Below are 20,066 nucleotides of genomic sequence, written 5' to 3' on the forward strand. Positions count from 1 at the left end.
CACCTGGGCAACAAGAGTGAAACTCTGTCAAAAAAAGAAAAAAGAAAGTTAGGAAAAAGGCCAGGCACGGTGGCTCATGCCTGTAATCCCAGCACTTTGGGAGGCTGAGGCAGGCGAATCACTTGAGCCTAGGAGTTGGAGACCAGCATGGGGAAAATGGTGAAACCCTGTCTCTACTAAAAATACAAAAAAATCAGCTGGGCATGCTGGTGCATGCCTGTAGTTCCAGCTACCAGGGAGGCTGAGGCACAAGAATCACTTGAACCCAGGAGGCAGAGGTTGCAGTGAGCCGACATCATGCTACCACGTTCCAGCCTGGGTGACAGAGTGAGACTCCATCTCATAAATAAATAAATAAATAAATAAAAGTTAGAAGAAATAAAACAAAGGCAAAAAAAAAAAAAGAGAGAGCCTTAGGCATGCACCCCTTTCTTTACATCAACATTAAGCCTTCTCCGTATTCTTGGAGGAGAGAAAGTTGATTCCTTTCCCTGTGAAAAAGGAGGGAAGTTCTGAAAAAAGAAAGCGTTTACTGGCTCAGTGATCTCTCTATCTGCTTCTGGATCGGGGATGACATCTGGTACTACATGTGCTAAACAACTACATCTAGCAGCACAGAATTAAGGCGTAAAGGATCTGCTGAATACACGGGAGAATGTTTTAGGAACCTATACTTTGGAGGCCCCAGAAAAAGGCAACAAGAGGAAGCCCAAGATAATTCAGGCTTTGGGGCAGAGCAGAGAACTTCTGGAGGGACAGTGGAAGGGACCACCAACACCTAAAGAAACCAGGGGTCTGTGCTCGCTTCGGCAGCACATATACTAAAAAAGAAACCAGGGGTCTCAGCCTATATTTTGGCAACTTACCCAACCATATTTAGATATATTACACATGGTCAAAATGGCAAGAAAGGATCCACTTAGCTGGCAAGGAGACGAATAAGAGGAGCTACAGGAGCCAGGTGGGCACCCGACTGCCCTACCAGGTCATCCGTCCTCATGGCTTCCCCTTCCACATAAGCTGCAGGTCTCTTTTTTTTTTGAGATGGATTCTCGCTCTGTCGCCCAGGCTAGAGTGTAGTGGTGCGATCTTGGCTCACTGCAACCCCCGCCTCCCACGTTCAAGCAATTCTCCTGCCTCAGCCTCCCAAGTAGCTGGGATTACAGGCATGCACCACCACGCCCAGCTAATTTTTTGTATGTTTAGTAGAGATGGGGTTTCACCATGTTGGCCAGGCTAGTCTCGAACTCCTGGCCTCAGATGATCCACCCACCTCGGCCTCCCAAAATGCTGGAATTACAGGCGTAAGCCACCATGCCCGGCCAGCCACAAGTCTCTTGATGTAAACCACCACATCAAGAAGAGGGCACACATCTATTTGAGGCAATGGACAGGAAAGATCAGTTTTGTGGCCCCCAAGATCCTGCCAGAAGTGTCATCCCATGGTGCTTTCTGTGTCTCAAATCTGAGTAGGTGGGGCAGAGTGACAGGGGACAGCTAGAGGTGAGTTTATTGATGTACTCACCCTTTACCTTGGAAGGAAGCCTTGGAAGACATTGGCAGTGGAGGAAGGGGGGTCAAGGAGGTAGGGAGGTGATCATTTTTTTTCAGTTCCAAATCTGATTCTGCTGAGTACTGTGATCAATATAAATGGCCACCATTTTCTGTGCACTGTTTTCCTTATATAAACACCAGAGAGACTGTTGCTGCAACACATCTCCTTAAGGGCAGGAGCACCAGTGAAGCCTCTAGGGAGCTAGAAAGCACAGGGGAGAGGCCTGATCGCTATCCACAGGCTAAGAGAGCTGTTGCTTCGAGCTGAGAGAGAGAAGGCAAAATGCACACACCCACGGATGCCTCCTGGAGGCACAGCCGTGAGGAGAGACCACCAGGCTCAGGGGTCTGCACTCCTCTGGGGAAGAGAGCACAGCATTTGTGGGGCTGCCCCAGAGGCAGCGACTGCTCATCCCACGATCAGTGTTCTCCTCCGCATGTGCTCAAGAAGGCACTGCCTAGCCAACTGCCTGGTTAACCCCGACTAACCGTCTTCAAGCTTAGCCAAAGCACATCTGACACTCTCAGAGCCACTCACCTGCCATGTTGGAAATGTTAACGTTCAGCCTTTTCGAGTTACAGGGCATTTTAAGAAAGAAAAAAAAAAGGGCAATCAACTCTTGTTTTGGTAACGGTAGGGGGGTGGCATTTCTTTAAAACCTAAGTCAAATGGTCAGGGGGCTAGAAGTACTCATTCCTGTCCTGCTGTCGGTAGTCAGGGCTGCAGCAGCAGGAGTGTGAAAACTGCCTGGGACGCAGCAGCAGCATGGGCTGCAGAAACTGAGGTGCTCTGTGTTCCCCGCATTCCTCCTGAGCTCTTGACCTTCAAAGCACTTTACAGACAGACCCTAGAGTAGACATGCTGTCTCTAGATGAGAAAATGACTCTATGACCTAAAACAGGGCTCCTTCTGCTAGGCAGCGGGGTATGAACAGGCAGCCTATGGGGCAGAAAAGAGCAGCTATTAGGACAAAAAGGCTTCCAGGAGCACTGGCCTTAGCAGGCCTGGAAAAGGTATATTAATAAGTCTGAGGGAGAAGAGGAGGCGCTCATGTGCAGCGATGCTTCCCTGGGTCCTATCCCTGGCGCCATCCCTGGGTAGTGGTAGGGCCTGAGGTAAGCTGCCACTTACCTGGTGCTCTAACATTCTCCCCAATCAAAAGGACAGCCTACCTTGCCAAGTGGACTGACAGGCACATTTTAATGTCAGTAAAGTGCTTTGAGGTGCCACATGGGAGACAGGAAAGTGATCTGTGTGTATCCCCAAAGCCTCCAAGATAGAAAGCACTAGGGCTGAGTCAGGGCTGTCTGTTCCAGCCCTGCTACAAGCACCGTGCTCTCTGAGCCACCTGATCAGGGACTTCTAGGAGCCTCAATGCCCCAAGCCCTGCAGATTCTCCATGCTGGTGCTGAGAGAACCACCCAAACTGAGCCTAGGCTTTAGTCCAGGCCACACAAGGAGGCCCAAGAAGAATGCAGGGTCCAGGCCATGAGTCCAAGGATCATGAAAAATTCCAGACTTTTCCAAGTAATTTCTCCCTCAGGGCTCCAATAGCTCTGCTAACCCCACCCTTCCTCACTCGCTTTCTGGAGGCCTGTGGCCCTGGCACCAGGGCTCCCATTGCCACCCGCCTCCCCACAGACCCTGGACCAAGCTGTTGCTGGAGGCAAGGCTCCTCCCTTACCTCGAGAGATGGTCCCTCCTGGGGCAGGGTTGACACACATGGGTGGAAGGCGGGGTGGGGGAAGTTTGCACTGACGCTGCCTGTGCTGGGCCCGATCTGGGGAAAGAGAGAGGGCATCAGGGCGACATGTTCTCACCCCTCACAGTCACAGACCCCTGAACTGACTCACTCAGAGCATCCGTGAGGAGCTCTGGGCAACAGGGCTGCTGGACAGTGCTGGGAGCAGCCACAGGTTCTGAGGAACAGCACTAACAACGCCACACAGGAAGAAGGCAAGCGTCTCATATGATGTGATACGTGACAGCCTTAGAGAGAGCCCTCAAACTCTTCCTGTTCCCTTAGCTACCCCCTATGAGGTTAACACCCATCCTATATACTTCTCTTAGTCTTAAGTTGTGAGGATGTGACAACAGGAGAAAGCTGAAAGCCTTGGTACCACGTCAACTCAAAAGCACCACGTGTCTGCTTCTTATAGTAGCTCCCTACGCCTTCGCTATGGGTTCCCCAGATGGCTACCTCAGCCACCAAATCTCAAATCATTCTTTCCCTCCAAGAGCTGGGCAAGAGAGGGACAACTGGACTATGTGGGTCCAGCTTGAGAGCTAAAACCAGACCCACACTTACCAGCCTTCTCCCTCTTTCTAAAAGAGAATAACCTGCCATTCCAAATACTTCCATTCATTTGGGGGCTAAATGCTACTTATTAGTAACCAGAAAGTACATTTCTAAGAAGTCCCAAAAACTTGAGGTACATGAACGAAAATTAAGACACTCACTGAGTCTTCCACGGGAAGGTGGAAATACATGGATAAGGAAGGCTTAAGGTCCTTTTAAACCACCTAAATGGTGACATTCAGAGAGTCACAAGTCTGGGGGCTGGGAGAAATGCATGCACTCTTTGCTCTCTTTGCCCCTCTGATTTCAGTAGAGTAAATGGGGTAGAAGGGGAGCAGAGATGGCCACACACACCTGAAGCTTGAGAAACCACCTGTTCTACAAAGATGTTCATTTGTGGAATGCAAATTGACTTATATACAATTGGTAAAGAGGAGAACGACATCAGTAAAACATGACTCTTGTTTCAAAAAATTCTGAAGGCAAAGGAGCTGAAAAAGCAGGAGTAGAAATATAATCTTCAAGGCCAGGCGCGGTGGCTCACGCTTGTAATCCCAGCACTTTGGGAGGCCGAGGCAGGCGGATCACGAGGTCAGGAGATCGAGACCATGGTGAAACCCCATCTCTACTAAAAATACAAAAAATTAGCCGGGCGTGGTGGCGGGCGCCTGTAGTCCCAGCTACTCGGAGAGGCTGAGGCAGGAGAATGGCGTGAACCCCGGAGGCGGAGCTTGCAGTGAGCCAAGATCGCGCCACTGCACTCCAGCCTGGGTGACAGAGCGAGACTCCGTCTCAAAAAAAAAAAAAAAAAAAAAGAAATATAATCTTCAGCAGGAAAGAAAAAGCCCTTTCAGTTATTTTTTTTTTTAATTAAAATTGAGTGCCTATACCTATAGAGAATCAAGGTGGTAGATACAAGGGTGTTCACTATACAATTTCTTCAATGTTTCAGTATTTTTGAAATTTTTGACAACAAAATGTTGGGGGCGAAGCAAGTCCTGCACTCCAACCCTCCTCCCCCACAGTCCCAGCTGCACACACTCCTTTACCATAGTGGCTGTTTCAGAACTCCACCTCCACCTGGGCTTCCTCAGTAACTGCCAGCTCTGCTTGCATTAGAAGGCTCTTTGTAGCCCGGCGCGGTGGCTCACACCTATAATCCCAGCACTTTGGGAGGCCAAGGCCAGCGGATCATGAGTTCAAGAGATCGAGACCATCCTGGCCAACGTGGTGAAACCCCGTCTCTACTAAAAATGCAAAAATTGGCAGGGTGTGGTGGTGTGTGCCTGTAGTCCCAGCTACTCAGGAGGCTGAGGCACGAGAATCACTTGAACCCGGGAGGCAGAGGATGCAGTGAGCCGAGATCGCGCCATTGCACTCCAGCCTGGCCACAGAACAAGACTCCGTCTCAAGAAGACGGCTCTTTGTACATTTGCAGCATCACATCACCCTGAGCTGCCTGTCTAGGTGGTCCAAGGCATCTTCCCAAGCACCAATAATTGTTTTTGTCATATTTTGTTCACAAAGTTGCAGTTGCATTGGCCCAATTCTATTTTTCCCATAAGCTCTCTTATAATATTATAGATGTGTGATTTTTTCTTTTTATTTTATAGTTACGTGATTTTACAGAAAACATACATAGGGTTACAGCAGACGTGCTTGTAGGATCTTCTAGAACTAAGTGCCTAGGATCAAGGTTTATTTTGAAACTAATTCCAGCTGCCTTGAAGCTAAGGTTGGAAATGACCAGCTCAACCTCTCCATTCCTGTTTAAGGAGGGTCCTCATTCACATCCAGGGATGCTGGATTGAAAAAAAAAAAAAAAAGAATAAATGATTCAATGATTAGTTATTATCTCATTAAGCATTTTCAGCAATTGGGAGAGAGTTGTTACAATCCCATAACTTCACTGAGCCCACTTCTGACCATGTAACTGGAGAGAAAATGCACATTCTTGCTATTGATCCAGTGTTTTTCAAAGTTTTGTGCTGGCTGTGAAAGACTCAGCTTGCTCTTTTTTTCTCTCTCTCTTTTTTATTGTTCAGCTTGCTCTTCGTAGCCTGAGTCTGATGGCATTACAGGTAAAAAATCAGACAGCTGAGTTAAGATGCTGGCAAGGGTAGTAACAAGTAACTTACCAGGAACATAGGCATTCTTGCCAACAGCTTTGTTAAATTACATAATGAGAAAGATGGTAGCTAGCCACAAGACCCAGTGGGCCACCATCCACAATGCTGCATGGAATTGCTATAGCTGTTTCCATCAGAACCATCAAATGACCCATCCTATTGAGGCTATAAGCTCCAGAGTACCAAGAAGCATCTCTGAAATAGAGCTCTCTTCACCCTAGTGTCTCCTACACAGCAGGTGCTCAATCATGCAACCTCACAGCACACTGCATGGTGAGGCAAAGCTATAGCTCTCCAGTATTTATCAAGGGCATACTATGCCCAAGACTAAGGGTTGAGCACTGACCACAGCCAGGTGCTTTTCCTATATTTCAGCTCTAATATCTTCACTGTAGTCCTGAAGATAGCAGGTAGGAAACAGGATCAGGTAAGTTAACACCTTGCTAGTATTAGGGAAAGCCAGATTCAAGCCCCAGTCAATCAAACTCGGTAACCTCAAGCTTCATAACACCCTAGGAGCTCATAATTTCATGACGAAGAGCAAAGAAACATATAAAAGGAAAACTCAAGCCAAGCACAGTGGCTCACACCTGTAGTCCCAACACTTTGGGAGGCCAAGGCAGGAGGATTACATGAAGCCAGGAGTTTGAGAACAGCCTGGGAAACATAGGAAGACCCTGCTTCCACCAAAAAAAACAAAACAAAAATTATTTTTTTAATTATTTTTTTTATTTCTTAAAAAAATACAGAACAAAACAAAACAAAACAAAACAAACTAACAAAAAATGGCCGGGCGCGGTGGTTCACCCCTGTAATCACAACACTTTAGGAGGCCAAGGCGGGTGGATCACGAGGTCAGGAGACCGAGACCATCCTGGCTAACACGGTGAAACCCCATCTCCACTAAAAATACAAAAAATTAGCCAGGCGTGGTGGCTGGCGCCTGTAGTCCCAGCTACTTGGGAGGCTGAGGCAGAAAAATGGCATGAATCTGGGAGGTGGAGCTTGCTAAAAATACAGAGAGACAGAGTCTCCCAATGCTGTCCAGGCTGCTCTCAAACTCCTGGCTCAAACAATCTTCTTGTCTTGGCCTCCCAAAGTGCTGGGATTACAGGCATGGGACATGGCGCCCAGACAGAAAAAAAAATTTTTTTCTTTTTTTTTTTTTTTTTTAGACAGAGGAGTGCAGTGGCGTGATCTCAGCTCACTGCCACCTCCGCCTCCCAGGTTCAAGCGATTTGCTGCCTCTGCCTCCCGAGTAGCTGAGATTACGGGCGACTGCCACCACGCCCGGCTGATTTTTGTTTTTTTTTTTTTTTTTTTTTAGTAGAGACGGGGTTTCACCATGTTGGCCAGGCTGGTCTCGAACTCCTGACGTCAAGTAGTCTGCCCACCTTAGCCTCCCAAAGTGCTGGGATTACAGGTGTGAGCCACTGCGCTCAGCTGAGGATCACGATTTTTATTGGGCTTTCCATCTCTTTACAAAATCAGTACTATTAATTCAGAGATACTCACCATGAGAAAATCTGTTTTCATCGACCTTTTACAAGTGGGTAGACAATAAAGCCCACTGGTTAGTAAGTAAACACAAAGTGCTAATTTTAGCTAAAAAAAAAAATGTGCTGCCCACACTAATCTCAAGTTCACTTTTTTCTTTCTTACATATAGTCAGCCAAAAAAAAAAAAAAAAGCCCAGGATGACAGAAATTAATTTTTTCAAACAATATGAAAACAGATGGAGTGGCTGGAGACACACAAGGAGGCAGGGACAGGCTGCTCTGAGCCCTGGTACGTCCAGCCCTCCTTCTGGCCCCATTCAATGGGTTACACAGGGCACCACTTGGCCAGGGGTTTCCCAGGCCTCGAGCAACACAACTTAGAGAGAGAAAAGACACAATCAGGAAGACCTATTTAATCAGCAGTTATAGACGTTCTGTTATGGTTCTTATTTATTTGTAAAATATCCTCAGACAGAAGCCTCAGGATCAGCTTCAAGACGGGCTACAGGCCCTTTACTCTTCAGTATCTTGAAGAAGAAAAGTCATGTTTCTAAGAAATACAAAGCTCTCAGGATCTGGCCCCTAAAGTCCCCACAAGCCACTTTACCTCCTATAAATACACTGTGAACTCTACCCTATAGCCCTGTCATGGCTCAATTCTGCCATTGCCTATGCAACTCCCTCACTCCGTGTGCTGTAGAGCACTAATTTCAAGACTTGCCAGAGTTTCTATGATCACTAATGTAAGAATGACTTTGATATAGTGTGGATATTTGTCCCTACCCAAATCTCATGTTGAAATGTAATCTCCTGCCAGGAGCGGTGGCTCACGCCTGTAATCCCAACACTTTGGGAGGCCGAGACGGGTGAATCACTTGCGCTCAGGAGTTAGAGACCAGCCTGGCCAATATGGCAAAACTCCATCTCTACTAAAAATACAAAAATTACCCGGGCGTGGTGGCGCACTCCATCTGTAGTCCCAGCTACTCGGGAGGCTGAGGCAGGAGAATCGCTTGAACCCAGGAGGCAGAGGTTGCAGTGAGCCGAGATCATGCCACTGCACTCCAGCCTGGGCAACAACAGAGTGAGACTCCGTCTCAAAAAAAAAAAGAAACGTAATCTCTGCTGTTGAAGGGTCATAGAGTGGATCTCTTGTGGATTGCTGCTATCCTTGTGATAGTGAGTAAATTCTCATGAAATCTTTTTTTTTTTTTGAGATGGATTCTTGCCCTGTCGCCCAGGCTGGAGTGGGGAGTGGCACGATCCTGACTCACTGCAACCTCCACCTCCTGGGTTCAAGCAATTCTCGTGCCTCAGCCTCCCAAGTAGCTGGGAATACAGGCACATGCCACCACGCCTGGCTAATTTTCTGTATTTTTAGTAGAGACAACAGCATCATGTTGGCCAGGCTGGTCTCAAATGCCTGACCTCAAGTGATCCGCCCACTTTGGCCTCCCAAAGTGCTGGAATTACAGGAGTGAGCCACTGTGCCCAGCCTCTCATGAAATCTTGTTATTTTATTTATTTATTTATTTTTGAGATGGCACCTCACTCGTTGCCCAGGCTGGAGTGCAATGGCACAATCTCAGCTCACTGCAAACCGTCTCCCAGGTTCAAGCAATTCTCCTGCCTCAGCCTCCCGAGTAGCTGGGATTACAGGTGCCCACCACCACACACGGCTTTTTTTTTTTTTCTTTTTTTCTTTTTTTTTTTTGAGACTGAGTCTTGCTCTGTCACCCAGGCTGCGGTGCAGTGGTGTAATCTCGGCTCATTGCAACCTCTGCCCCGTGGGTTCAAGCTATTCTCCTGCCTCAGCCTCCTGAGTAGCTGGGACTATAGGCACACACTGGCACGCCTGGAAAATTTTTTGCATTTTAGTAGAGACGGGGTTTCACCGTGTTGTCCAGAGTGGTCTCGAACTCCTGAGCTCAGGCAATCCGTCCACCTTGGCCTCCCAAAGTGCTGGGATTACAGGCGTGAGCCATCGTGCCCAGCCAATCTTGTTTAAATTGTGTGGCACCTCCGCAACTCTCTCTCTGGATCCTGATTTTTGCCATGTGACATGCCTGCTCCCACTTCACCTTCTGCCCCTGAGTAAAAGCTCCCTGAGTCCTCCCCAGAAGCCAAACAGCTGCCAGCAGCATGTTTCCTATACACCCTGCAGAAATGTGAGCCAATTAAACCTCTTTTCTTATAAATTACCCAGGCTCAGGTATTTTTTTATACCAATGCAAGAACAGCCTAATACAGACACAATCCACTTCCACCAGTGTTTACTGAGGCCTACTATGTGGGAAATGCTGGCCAGGTGCTATGCATGATAAAAGCACACAACAGGCCCTGGCTACAGGGAGCTTCCAATCTAGTGACAAAATGATTAATTCAGAATAGACTAACCATGAGAACGAACAGGTATGGTACTGAGGAAGGTTGGAGAAAGATTGCACTTGGTCAACAGAATTAGGAAAGGTTCATGAAGGAGACAGTATAAAATACTAGCCTAGAAAAATAGGATTTTAGAGGCCAGGCACGGTGGCTCACACCTGTAATCCCAGCACTTTGGGAGGCCGAGGTGGGTGGATCACTTGAGGTCAACAGTTTGAGACCAGCCTGGCCAACATGGTGAAACCCCGTCTCAACTAAAAAAAAAAAAAGAATTAGCCAAGCTTGGCAGCCGGTGCCTGTAATCCCAGCTACAACGGAGGCTGAAGCAGGAGAATTGCTTCAACCCGGGAGGCGGAGGTTGCACTGAGCCGAGATCATGCCACTGCACTCCAGCCTGGGCAACAGAAGTGAGACTCCATCTCAGAAAAAAAAAAAAGGGGATTTTAATAAGCAGGGAGTACGCAGAAGGGTGCACTGGGAGGAAGCATGGCAAAGGCCACGGCAAGGGTTGGCACAGATTATAAGCACCATGCAAGAGAAAGGCTATAGGAAAGGACTTCGGAAAACCACCCAAAGAAATGTGACAGAACTACATACTGGGGAGAGACTTTCACAGCCCTCAGAGCTGCCCATCCCAATAAGGAAGGGCATGAGGTCACAAGCACAGTTGCAGTCTTACCTTTTCTGAATGAGTCCAGGCTGAACATTTCTGGCCAGGAGGGAAAGCTGGAATCCTGAGAACAAGGAGGGCCAAGAGGCAATGGTTAATATTCCTGGTCCAGCAACCCACAAAGAAGACTCAGTAACATGGAGAGCACTGTGCAGAAAATGAAAAAAATGAAACTCTTCACTAATGAGCCCCAACTGCTGCTCCCCAGTCTTGAGGACTGGAAGGCCAGCTCCACTCTAGAGTAATTGTCTTTGCTTCTTTCTAATTGAGCACTTTCTTCCCTGTCCTAAAACTCCCCACATCCTGTTAAACAGAGGGAGATGCATTTCATCATGAGAGACATGTAGTTCTACCTAGTTCATCATAATACTTACAGGTTTCCTTCCCAGTTCATCATAATACTTGCAGGTTTCCTTCCTAGTTATCATAATACTTGCAGGTTTCCTTGGGACTTCCGGGAAGAAACGAAATTCTACATGGACCCCTTCTGTCACGTGGCATCAGGAAATAGGACTGATGACTGCCTTATAGGCAAACTGGCTTACTGGGCTTTCATAAAACCTAGTCAAGACCCTAAAAATGAGATTTGAGGCTGGGCGCGGTGGCTCACGCTTGTAATCCCAGCACTTTGGGAGGCCGAGGCAGGTGGATCACAAGGTCAGGAGATCGAGACCACGGTGAAATCCCGTCTCTACTAAAAAGACAAAAACTTAGCCGGGCGTGGTGGCGGGCGCCTGTAGTCCCAGCTACTCGGAGAGGCTGAGGCAGGAGAATGGCATGAACCCGGGAGGCGGAGCTTTCAGTGAGCCAAGATTGCGCCACTGCACTCCAGCCTGGGCGATAGAGTGAGACTCCGTCTCAAAAAAAAAAAAAAAAATGAGATTTGACTGACAGGATCAAAGAATAACTGTATAGTGATTCAGAATAAAAAGCTTTTTATAACAGAGTCTCTATGAAATAACAAATATTAAGTTAAAGCATAACTATTAGCCAAAAGTTTTGGTGCATTTTGCTTATTAGTATATTTAACTAAGGACTATACTTAGAGATGACAAGAAAAAAAAAGCAACACCTCTGGTTTAACAATTTTGTTTTAAAAAATACTCAAACTCAGATTTATAGATGTTTTTATAATCCAGTACTCCTTGATTAGTGCAGTAACCTTAAGTGCACTTTGTTTAAAAACATCTACACAGTGTTTAGCAAATCAGAATCATGTCCAACATTGCTTGGAGTCTACTGGGGCCAACACTCCTGCTCCTGACTCCTGTTCCCTCTCATTCTCAAATTGTGGGGAGGTGGGGAGTGGAGGGCTGACCTGGGGTGGAATCTTTCAGGTCCATAGCAGGTCTGCCCTGATGGCCTCCACTCCCCAAGGGATGCTGGAAATTTCAGCCCAGAGGATATGGTATATCACAGAGAACAACACAATATCAACAACGATAATATTTACTTTAAGAAGTTACATTCCTGCCGGGCGCGGTGGCTCAAGCCTGTAATCCCAGCACTTTGGGAGGCCGAGGCGGGAGGATCACAAGGTCAGGAGATCGAGACCATCCTGGCTAACACGGTGAAACCCCGTCTCTACTAAAAATACAAAAAATTAGCCGGGCGTGTTGGCAGGCGCCTGTAGTCCCAGCTACTCGGGAGGCTGAGGCAGGAGAATGGCGTGAACCCGGGAGGTAGAGCTTGCAGTGAGCCGAGATCGCGCCGCTGCACTCCAGCCTGGGGGACAGAGAAAGACTCCGTCTCAAAAAAAAAAAAAAAAAAAAAAAAGAAGTTACATTCCGGCCGGGCGCGGTGGCTCACGCCTGTAATCCCAGCACTTTGGGAGACCGAGGCAGGCGGATCACAAGGTCAGGAGATCGAGACCGTCCTGGCTAACACAGTGAAACCCCGTCTCTACTAAACAAAATACAAAAAATTAGCCGGGCATGGTTGCAGGTGCCTGTAGTCCCAGCTACTCGGGAGGCTGAGGCAGGAGAATGGTGTGAACCCGGGAGGCAGAGCTTGCAGTGAGCTGAGATCGCGCCACTGCACTCCAGCCTGGGCAACAGAGTAAGACTCCGTCTCAAAAAAAAAAAAAAAAAGGTTACATTCCATAGATACCTTCTATCCAAATGAAAATAAAAAGTGTGTAATTTGACATTCTAATTTAAAAGAAAACCAGAATATTATAAAATATAAAACATTTTAAATAAATATTACTTAAAAAACAATACTCCCTGACCAACATGACCCCGTCTCTACTAAAAAAATACAAAAAATTAGCCAGGCACGGTGGCAGGCGCCTGTAATCTCAGCTACTCGGGAGGCTGGGGCAGGAGAATCGCTTGAATCCGGGAGGCAGAGGTTGCAGTGAGCCAAGATCGCACAATTGCACTCCAGCCTGGGCAACAAGAGTAAGACTCTGTCTCAAAAAAAAAAAGAAAAGAAAACTCGGCTGGGTGCGGTGGCTCATGCCTGTAATCCCAGCACTTTGGGAGGCTGAGGTGGGCAGATCACCCCACCAGCCTGGCTAACATGAGGAAACCTCGTCCCCAATAAAAATACAAAAATTAGCCGGCTGTGGTGGCGCACGTCTGTAATCCCAGCTACTCAGGGGGCTGAGGCAGGAGAATCGTTTGAACCCGGGAAGCGGAGGTTGCAGTGAGCCAAGATCGTGCCTTGGCACTCCGGCCTGGGCAACACAGAGAGACTCCATCTCAAAAAAATAAAAATAAAAAATAAATTAAAAAAACAAGAAAAAAAAAAACAATACTCTATTGCTAAGAAATGGTAAACTGGCTAGGCACAGTGGTTCACACCTGTAATCCAAGCACTTTGGGAGGCTGAGATGAGAGGAGCACTTGAGACCAGGAGTTCAAGACCAGCCTGGGCAACGTAGTGAGACTGCGTATCTAAAAAAAATTTATAAAATTAGCCAGGTGTGGTGGTACATGCTTGCAGTCTTAGCTACTCAGGAGGCTGAGGCAGGAGGATCACTTCGCCCAGGATTTTGAGGTTTACAGTGAGCTGTGATCACGCCACTGCACTCCAGTCTGGGTGACAAAGCAAGATGCTATCTCTCTTAAAAAAAAACAAAAAGCAAGCCAGGTGCAGTGGCTCATGCTTGTAATCCCAGCACTTTGGGAGGCCGCAGCGAGCAGATCACCTGAGGTCGGGAGTTTGAGACCAGCCTGACGAACACGGAGAAACCCCGTCTCTACTAAAAATACAAAATTAGCCAGACGTGGTGGCGCGTGCCTGTAATCCTAACTACGTGGGAGGCTGAGGCAGGAGAATCACTTGAACCCAGGAGGTGGACGTTCCAGTGAGATGAGATTGTGCCACTGCACTGCAGCCTGGGCAACAAGAGCGAAACTCTGTCTCAAAAAAACAAAACAAAAAAAAAGCAAAATTTAATGGCTAGGTGTGGTGGCTCATGCCTGTAATCCCAGCACTTTGGGACGCCCAGGTGAAGGATCGCTTGAGGCCAGGAGTTCAAGACCAGCCTAGGCAACACAGTGAGACCCTGTCTCTAAAAAAAAAAATTTGTAAGTTAATTTGCTTGCAAACAGACTCTTGATTTTGCTTTTTTTTTTTTTTTTTTTTTTGAGACAGAGTCTCGCTCTGTCACCAGGTTGGAGGGCAATGGCATAATATTAGCTATTAGCTTACTGCAACCTCCACCTCCCGGGTTCAAGCTATTCTCTTACCTCAGCCTCCCAAGTAGCTGGGACTACAGGCACACGCCACCATGCACGGCTAATTTTTTTTGTATTTTTAGTAGAGATGGGCTTTCACCATGTTGGCCAGGATGGTCTCGATCTCTTGGCCTCATCATCTGCCTGCCTCAGCCTCCCAAAGTGCTGGGATTACAGGCATGAGCCACCGTGCCCGGCCAGTTTTGCTTTTTAAAAGTCCCTAATCCTCTAGCCCAATATGTCAATTTAGGCTCATGTACCACTCTTTTTCCTGTACTAGTCTAAAAAACGATACTATGAGAATCAAGATAGGAACTTTTAGAGATATAATTTACAGAGCTCTAGAACATTTCATAGAGATCCAAAAGAAAGCTGTCTTCCTTGTAATGTAGTCAGTAATGGTGTTTTGTTTTGAGACAGAGTCTTGCTCTTGTTGCCCAGGCTGGAGTGCAACGGCACGATCTCTGCTCACTACAACCTCCGCCTCCCGGGTTCAAATGATTCTCCTGTCTCAGTCTCCCTAGCAGCTAGGATTACAGGCGCCCACCACCACGCCTGGCTAATTTTTGTATTTTTGGTAGAGACAGTGTTTCACCATGTTGGCCAGGCTGGACTCGAACTCCTGACCTTGTGATCTGCCCGCCTCAGCCTCCCAAAGTGCTGGGATTACAGGCATAAGCCACCACGCCCGGCCATAATGCAGTAATGTTAAAAAATCTTTGTAGTGGGCCAGGCTTGGTGGCTCACACCTGTAATCCCATCACTTTGGGAGGCCGAGGCAGGCAGATTGCCTGAGGTCAGGAGTTTGAGACCTTTCTGGCCAAGATGGTGAAATCCTGTCTCTACTAAAAATACAAAAAAATTGGCCAGGCACGCCTGAGTGCAGTGGCTCACTCCTGTAATCCCAGCACTTTGGGAGGCCGAGGCAGGCAGATCACGAAGTCAGGAGTTCGAGACCAGCATGGCCAACATGGTAAAACCCTATCTCCACTAAAAATACAAAAAAATTAGCCAGGCATGGTGGTGCACGCCTGTAGTCCCAGCTACTCAGGAGGCTGAGACAGAAGAATCACTTGAACCCGGAAGGCAGAGGTTGCAGTGAGCCAAGATTGCACCACTGTACTCCAGCCTGGGTGACAGAGTGAGACTCCATCTCAGAAAAAAAAAAAAAATTGGCCAGGTGTGGTGGCTCACACCTGTAATCCCAGCACTTTTGGAGGCAGAGGCATGCAGATGACGAGGTCAGGAGTTTGAGATCAGCCTGACCAAAATGGTGAAACCCCATCTCTACTAAAAATACAAAAATAAGCCAGGCGTGGTGGGGCGCACCTGTAATCCCAGCTACTCAGGAGGCTAAGGCAGGAGAATCACTTGAACCCAGGAGGCGGAGGTTGCAGTGAGCCAAGATCGCACCACTGCACTCCAACCTGGGCAACAGAGTGAGACTCCATCTAAAAATAATAATAATAATAATACAAAAAAATTAGCTGGGCTTGGTGGCATGAGGCTGAGGCAGGGGACTTGCTTGAACTAAGGAGGTGGAGGTTGCAGTGAGCCGAGATTGCACCATTGCACTCCAGCCTGGGTGACCGGGCAAGACTGTCTCAAAAACAAAAAACCTTTGTAGTTCAATGTGTCTCAAGTAATTTACAGATAAGTAAAATGCTATTTTATCAAGATTTCCTGCATAATGAAATACAATTTAACTCCAGGTAGAGTCACTAGGGGATGGTTCCAGGACAGGGACTCCACAATGACTAATTAAAAATGATACCCTTCTGGCTGGGCACGGTGGCTCACGCCTGTAATCCCAGCACTTTGGGAGGCTGAGGCAGGCTGATCACCTGACGTCAGGGGTTTGAGACCAGCCTGGCCAACATGGTGAAACTCCGTCTCTACTAAAAATACAAAAAAATCAGCTGGGCATGGTGGCAGGCGCCTGTAATCTCAGCTACTTGGGAGGCTGAAAGAGGAGAATTGCTTGAACCTGGGAGGCAGAGGTTGCAGCAAGCCAAGATTGCGCCACAGCACTCCAGCCTGGGGTACAAAGCGAGACTCTGTCTCAAAAATAAAATAAAATAAATGATATCCTTTTTCCAAAATGGTCAGAAATAAGTTTAACACATGCCTCTTGTTTTACAGTACGGCTGAGCATCAGATCCACCACTGCTCTGTGCACGGCTAAATCAACTTACCTTATAAAAGCAATGACAGTCTCAGATTTTGCAGGCTTTTGAACTGGAGCTGAATTCTCTCCTTGCTATTCCTCATCACGAGGCTGGGCCTCCTCCTGGGAAGTACAACGCTGAGTCAATACAGTGGAGGCCCCATAGGGAAAGAAAGTTGCTCCAACCATCATTTACTAGCTCTAACAAGGATAAATTTTGTTAGTGACATGAAGAGCACATACTGGACAAAATGGCCTTACAAATCAGGACTTACCATGACCCATTCTAGGCCTATTAAATTGTGAGCTGTCCTACACCAGCACCTGTAGAAGTGCTGAAGTCTTCTGACATCATCTAAGAAGATGTCAAGGTAAAGAAAGCCTTGTAAGCCTGAAAAGCATTTTCTGCGAGCCCAAAGCAAAACCTACTTCCGTTTTGAGTTCTAACCCCATAATAATTATGATAATCTAACATAAAGAAGCTATAATACTCTTCAAGATTGGGAAAATAACAATAACTCGAAGTTGAATACCATTTTTACAGTTCACAATATACTTCCATAGACTTTATCCCATTTAATCCAGGCAACTATCCAGTGAGGTAGGAATTATCTTTCCAGAGAAGAAAACTGAAGCACAGGTTACACAATCTGCCCAAGATCCCATAGCTGCCTCAGGGCAGATGGAAATCAGCATTGAAGCATGCTGACTCCAAAACCCTCCATGCTTATACTAAGCTAACTTTCTTATTTCCAGGATATTATGCTGTTGCCTAAATGTACTACGGTTCATTCCTTGAGACATATTATACTGGTATCTTCAAAGGCTGAAAGGGGCAAGAAAGGTCCAACAGCTAATAAAACTTGTGTGTGGTTTTTGTTTTGGTTTGTTTTGAGACGGAGTTTCGCTCTTGTTGCCCAGGCTGGGGTGCAATGGCGCGATCTTGGCTCACTGCAACCTCCACCTCCTGGGTTCAAGCAATTCTCTTGCCTCAGCCTCCCAAGTAGTTAGGGTTACAGGCGCACGCCACCATGCCCGGCTAATTTTTGTATTTTTAGTAGAAACGAGGTCTAGCCATGTTGGCCAGGCTGGTCTCAAACTTCTGACCTCAGGTGATCCACCCACCTCGGCCTCCCAAAGTGCTGGGATTACAAGCGTGAGACACCGCTCCTGGCCCTAATAAAACTTTGTATCACAGCTACATAAATCAAAACACTTGAAGAGCAACTATCTTTTAGGGATAAAGAGCCAACACAGGTAGAAAACGCAGCAAAGGATGTAGTTTCTGCACATCGCCTTAAATCTCCAAGATTTAAGTGTAAATTACAAGATGTAGTCAAGACCCACAATGACAGTGGGGTTACCGCCTTGCAAGAAACTTCAGGGGAAATCACCAGACAACGTCTCATTTCACTCTGGCCCATAAGCTGCAACTAAAACCAGGTTGAAAGCCTGTAAGTGGCCTTCTGCAGTCTACCTGCTGGTGTATGGCAAACCCTCATGGAGTGGGGTTGTGAAGTGAAACAGCCTCTGCCTTGAAAAACCACAATTCAAGTGACCAATGTTGCTACACAACGACTAGATATGCCATACCCCTGGGTTAGGGGTTCTGAGGACCCCTGGGACTCCAGTTCACTGCAAACAAAGGACCCAACATGCATTTGGTCTTCCCCGCTAAATGGGGCAAGTTACCACCAGCAAACAAAGAATACCTCACCCCTTGGCCTCCCCCAGTGACAAGGTCGGTGCAAAAGAGGGCAAACTAGGGGGCCAGAAGGCACCGGGCCTCCCTCTGGACGAACGGTCCGGGAAGCACCGGGAAGGAGGAGAAGTAGACAAAGGTCTCGGGGCACTCAGGAGGCTTCCTCCAGGCCCTGCCTGGGGAAACGGCGCATCCCCTGAGGCGAAGGCGTCGTTGCGCCAATGAAGCGGCCTCTCCCACGGCCTCCGCGGAGCCCCTGGCTGCGAGGCCCGCCCCGGCGGACCGGTCTGGCCCCCGCCCCCGCCCGGGCTCCATGGCAACGGCAGGCCGAGGCCTGGCTGCCCACGGATCGGCCGGGCCGGCTTCCCGGGCAGGCCTAGGATGCCCGGCCTGCTCCTCGGGCCCGCCGGCGTCTCCGCCCCACTCTCCGCTAGGCCGGCGGTCGGACCGGGCCCCCTCCTCACGACGACCACCCCCGGCCGCGGCAGGCTCCTCAAGAGGGCACGAAAGGGGAGAATAAAAAGCCCAATTCACCTGTTGTTACAGATGTGAAACAAGCCTCTGTGCACCGCGCATGAGCCGCGGCTCCCCCAACCACGGCCGGACTACAACTCCCAGCAGCGGCGGCGCGGCCCCTTCCGGGTCCCCTGGCGGAAGTCTCGCTGCCGGCCCGGCGTTCCCCACCCGGCGACACGGAACCCGCGTGCCGCGGACGGCTCCGCTCCTCCGCTGGCCTCGAGCCCGGCCCCACCTGGGGCTCGTCGTGGCTGCTCGGGGCACCCAGCGCCCGGGATGCCCCGGCACCCGGCCCAATGGGGCGCGGCGGCGGTGCAGGCGGGACTTCCGGCGGAGTCGCGAAGGGGACGGGCTGGCGCCGGCTGCTCTGGGGTCGCAGAGCGAGCGGGTCGGGGTGGCGGGGTCGGGCGTCAAGTTGCCGCCTTTCTGGGCGACTTAGCTGCCTGCAGTGTGAGAGCAGGGAGGGTCTTCGTGCCCTTTGCGAGCCACCCGTGCCTCCTGATGCGAATAAACAGCCCCGGTCATGGCTGAGCGGGGAACGGTTTCCAGCTCGGGCTCCGGGATTCCACACGCCTTCCCCGCCACAGCTCGTAGCCACGCCTCTTCTCTTCCCCATCTCCTCTCTAATCTGTTTTTTTAGGGAGGTGAGCATTTTTGTCTTGTCTCCCTAGGTTGCTGGGAAGATGAAGTCAACGTGTTGATTCGTTGATTTCGTAAACTGTACAACGCTAGGCAAAGGACAAGGTGGCACTTGCTGGTCGCGGGGAGAGTGCCAGTCATAGTTGCTGGAAATCTGGAGGTCCCGCCCGGCCACATCACCTCTTAGTAATGAGAAAGGGGATTGTCCCAATTATACGGTGTAGTCCTCTAGATAAGGTTCAAGTATAGGTTCAGTGGAATTCAGCTTCAAAAGGAAACAACGCAGTGGCGTAGCTCTGAAGCTGGGTCAGGATTTTACAGAGTATGGTTTTAAGATGTGGCCTTTAGGCGGGCGTGGTGGCTCACGCCTGTAATCCCAGCACTTTGGGAGGCCAAGGCGGGTGGATCACCTGAGGTCAGGAGTTCAAAACCAGCCTGGCCAACATGGTGAAACCCCGTCTCAACTAAAAATGCAAAAAAATTAGCTGGGTGTGGTGGCGAGCGCATATAATCCCAGCTACTTCGGGAGGCTGAGGCAGGAGAATCACTTGAACCCGGGAGGCAGAGGTTACAGTGAGCCGAGATTGTGCCATTGAACTCCAGCCTGGGCGACAAGAGTGAAACTTGAAAAAAAAAGATGTGGCCTTTGAGGCTGTATGAAGAATTAGTGCCATATCCCGTCACTTTTGTGTGCAAACAGTTCAACATATATCTCTTTTCTTTCTCTCTACATTGGCTAGAAGACCGGGGTGTGGCGGTGGAACATCATTTATTCATTCAAATAATTAGTGCATCTGAACAGGGCATGGTGCTGTGTTG

General features: G+C 48.6%; 1 protein-coding gene across 4 annotated transcripts in view; it reads right to left on the reverse strand.

Moving 5' to 3' along the window:
• Positions 1-18,930, reverse strand: part of DHX30 (DExH-box helicase 30) — a 46,873-nt gene extending 27,943 nt beyond the window's left edge. Inside the window, exons 1-5 of one of the 4 annotated variants that reach the window (XM_030811883.1) lie at positions 18,627-18,930; positions 16,419-16,513; positions 10,547-10,601; positions 3,240-3,335; positions 2,093-2,121 (exon numbers count right to left, since the gene is read on the reverse strand). In XM_030811883.1, the coding sequence (XP_030667743.1) occupies positions 2,093-2,099 (7 nt within the window). In that variant the 5' untranslated portion in view covers positions 2,100-2,121; positions 3,240-3,335; positions 10,547-10,601; positions 16,419-16,513; positions 18,627-18,930. Of the gene's footprint in view, positions 1-2,092; positions 2,122-3,239; positions 3,336-5,492; positions 5,657-10,546; positions 10,602-16,418; positions 16,514-18,107; positions 18,574-18,626 lie in introns of those variants that run through there. The other 3 variants (XM_030811882.1, XM_030811880.1, XM_030811881.1) reach the window with 3 other exon arrangements.
• Positions 18,931-20,066: the final 1,136 nt, after the last annotated feature.

This window comes from Nomascus leucogenys, chromosome 4 (assembly GCF_006542625.1).
Source record: "Nomascus leucogenys isolate Asia chromosome 4, Asia_NLE_v1, whole genome shotgun sequence".
Lineage (NCBI taxonomy): Eukaryota > Metazoa > Chordata > Mammalia > Primates > Hylobatidae > Nomascus > Nomascus leucogenys.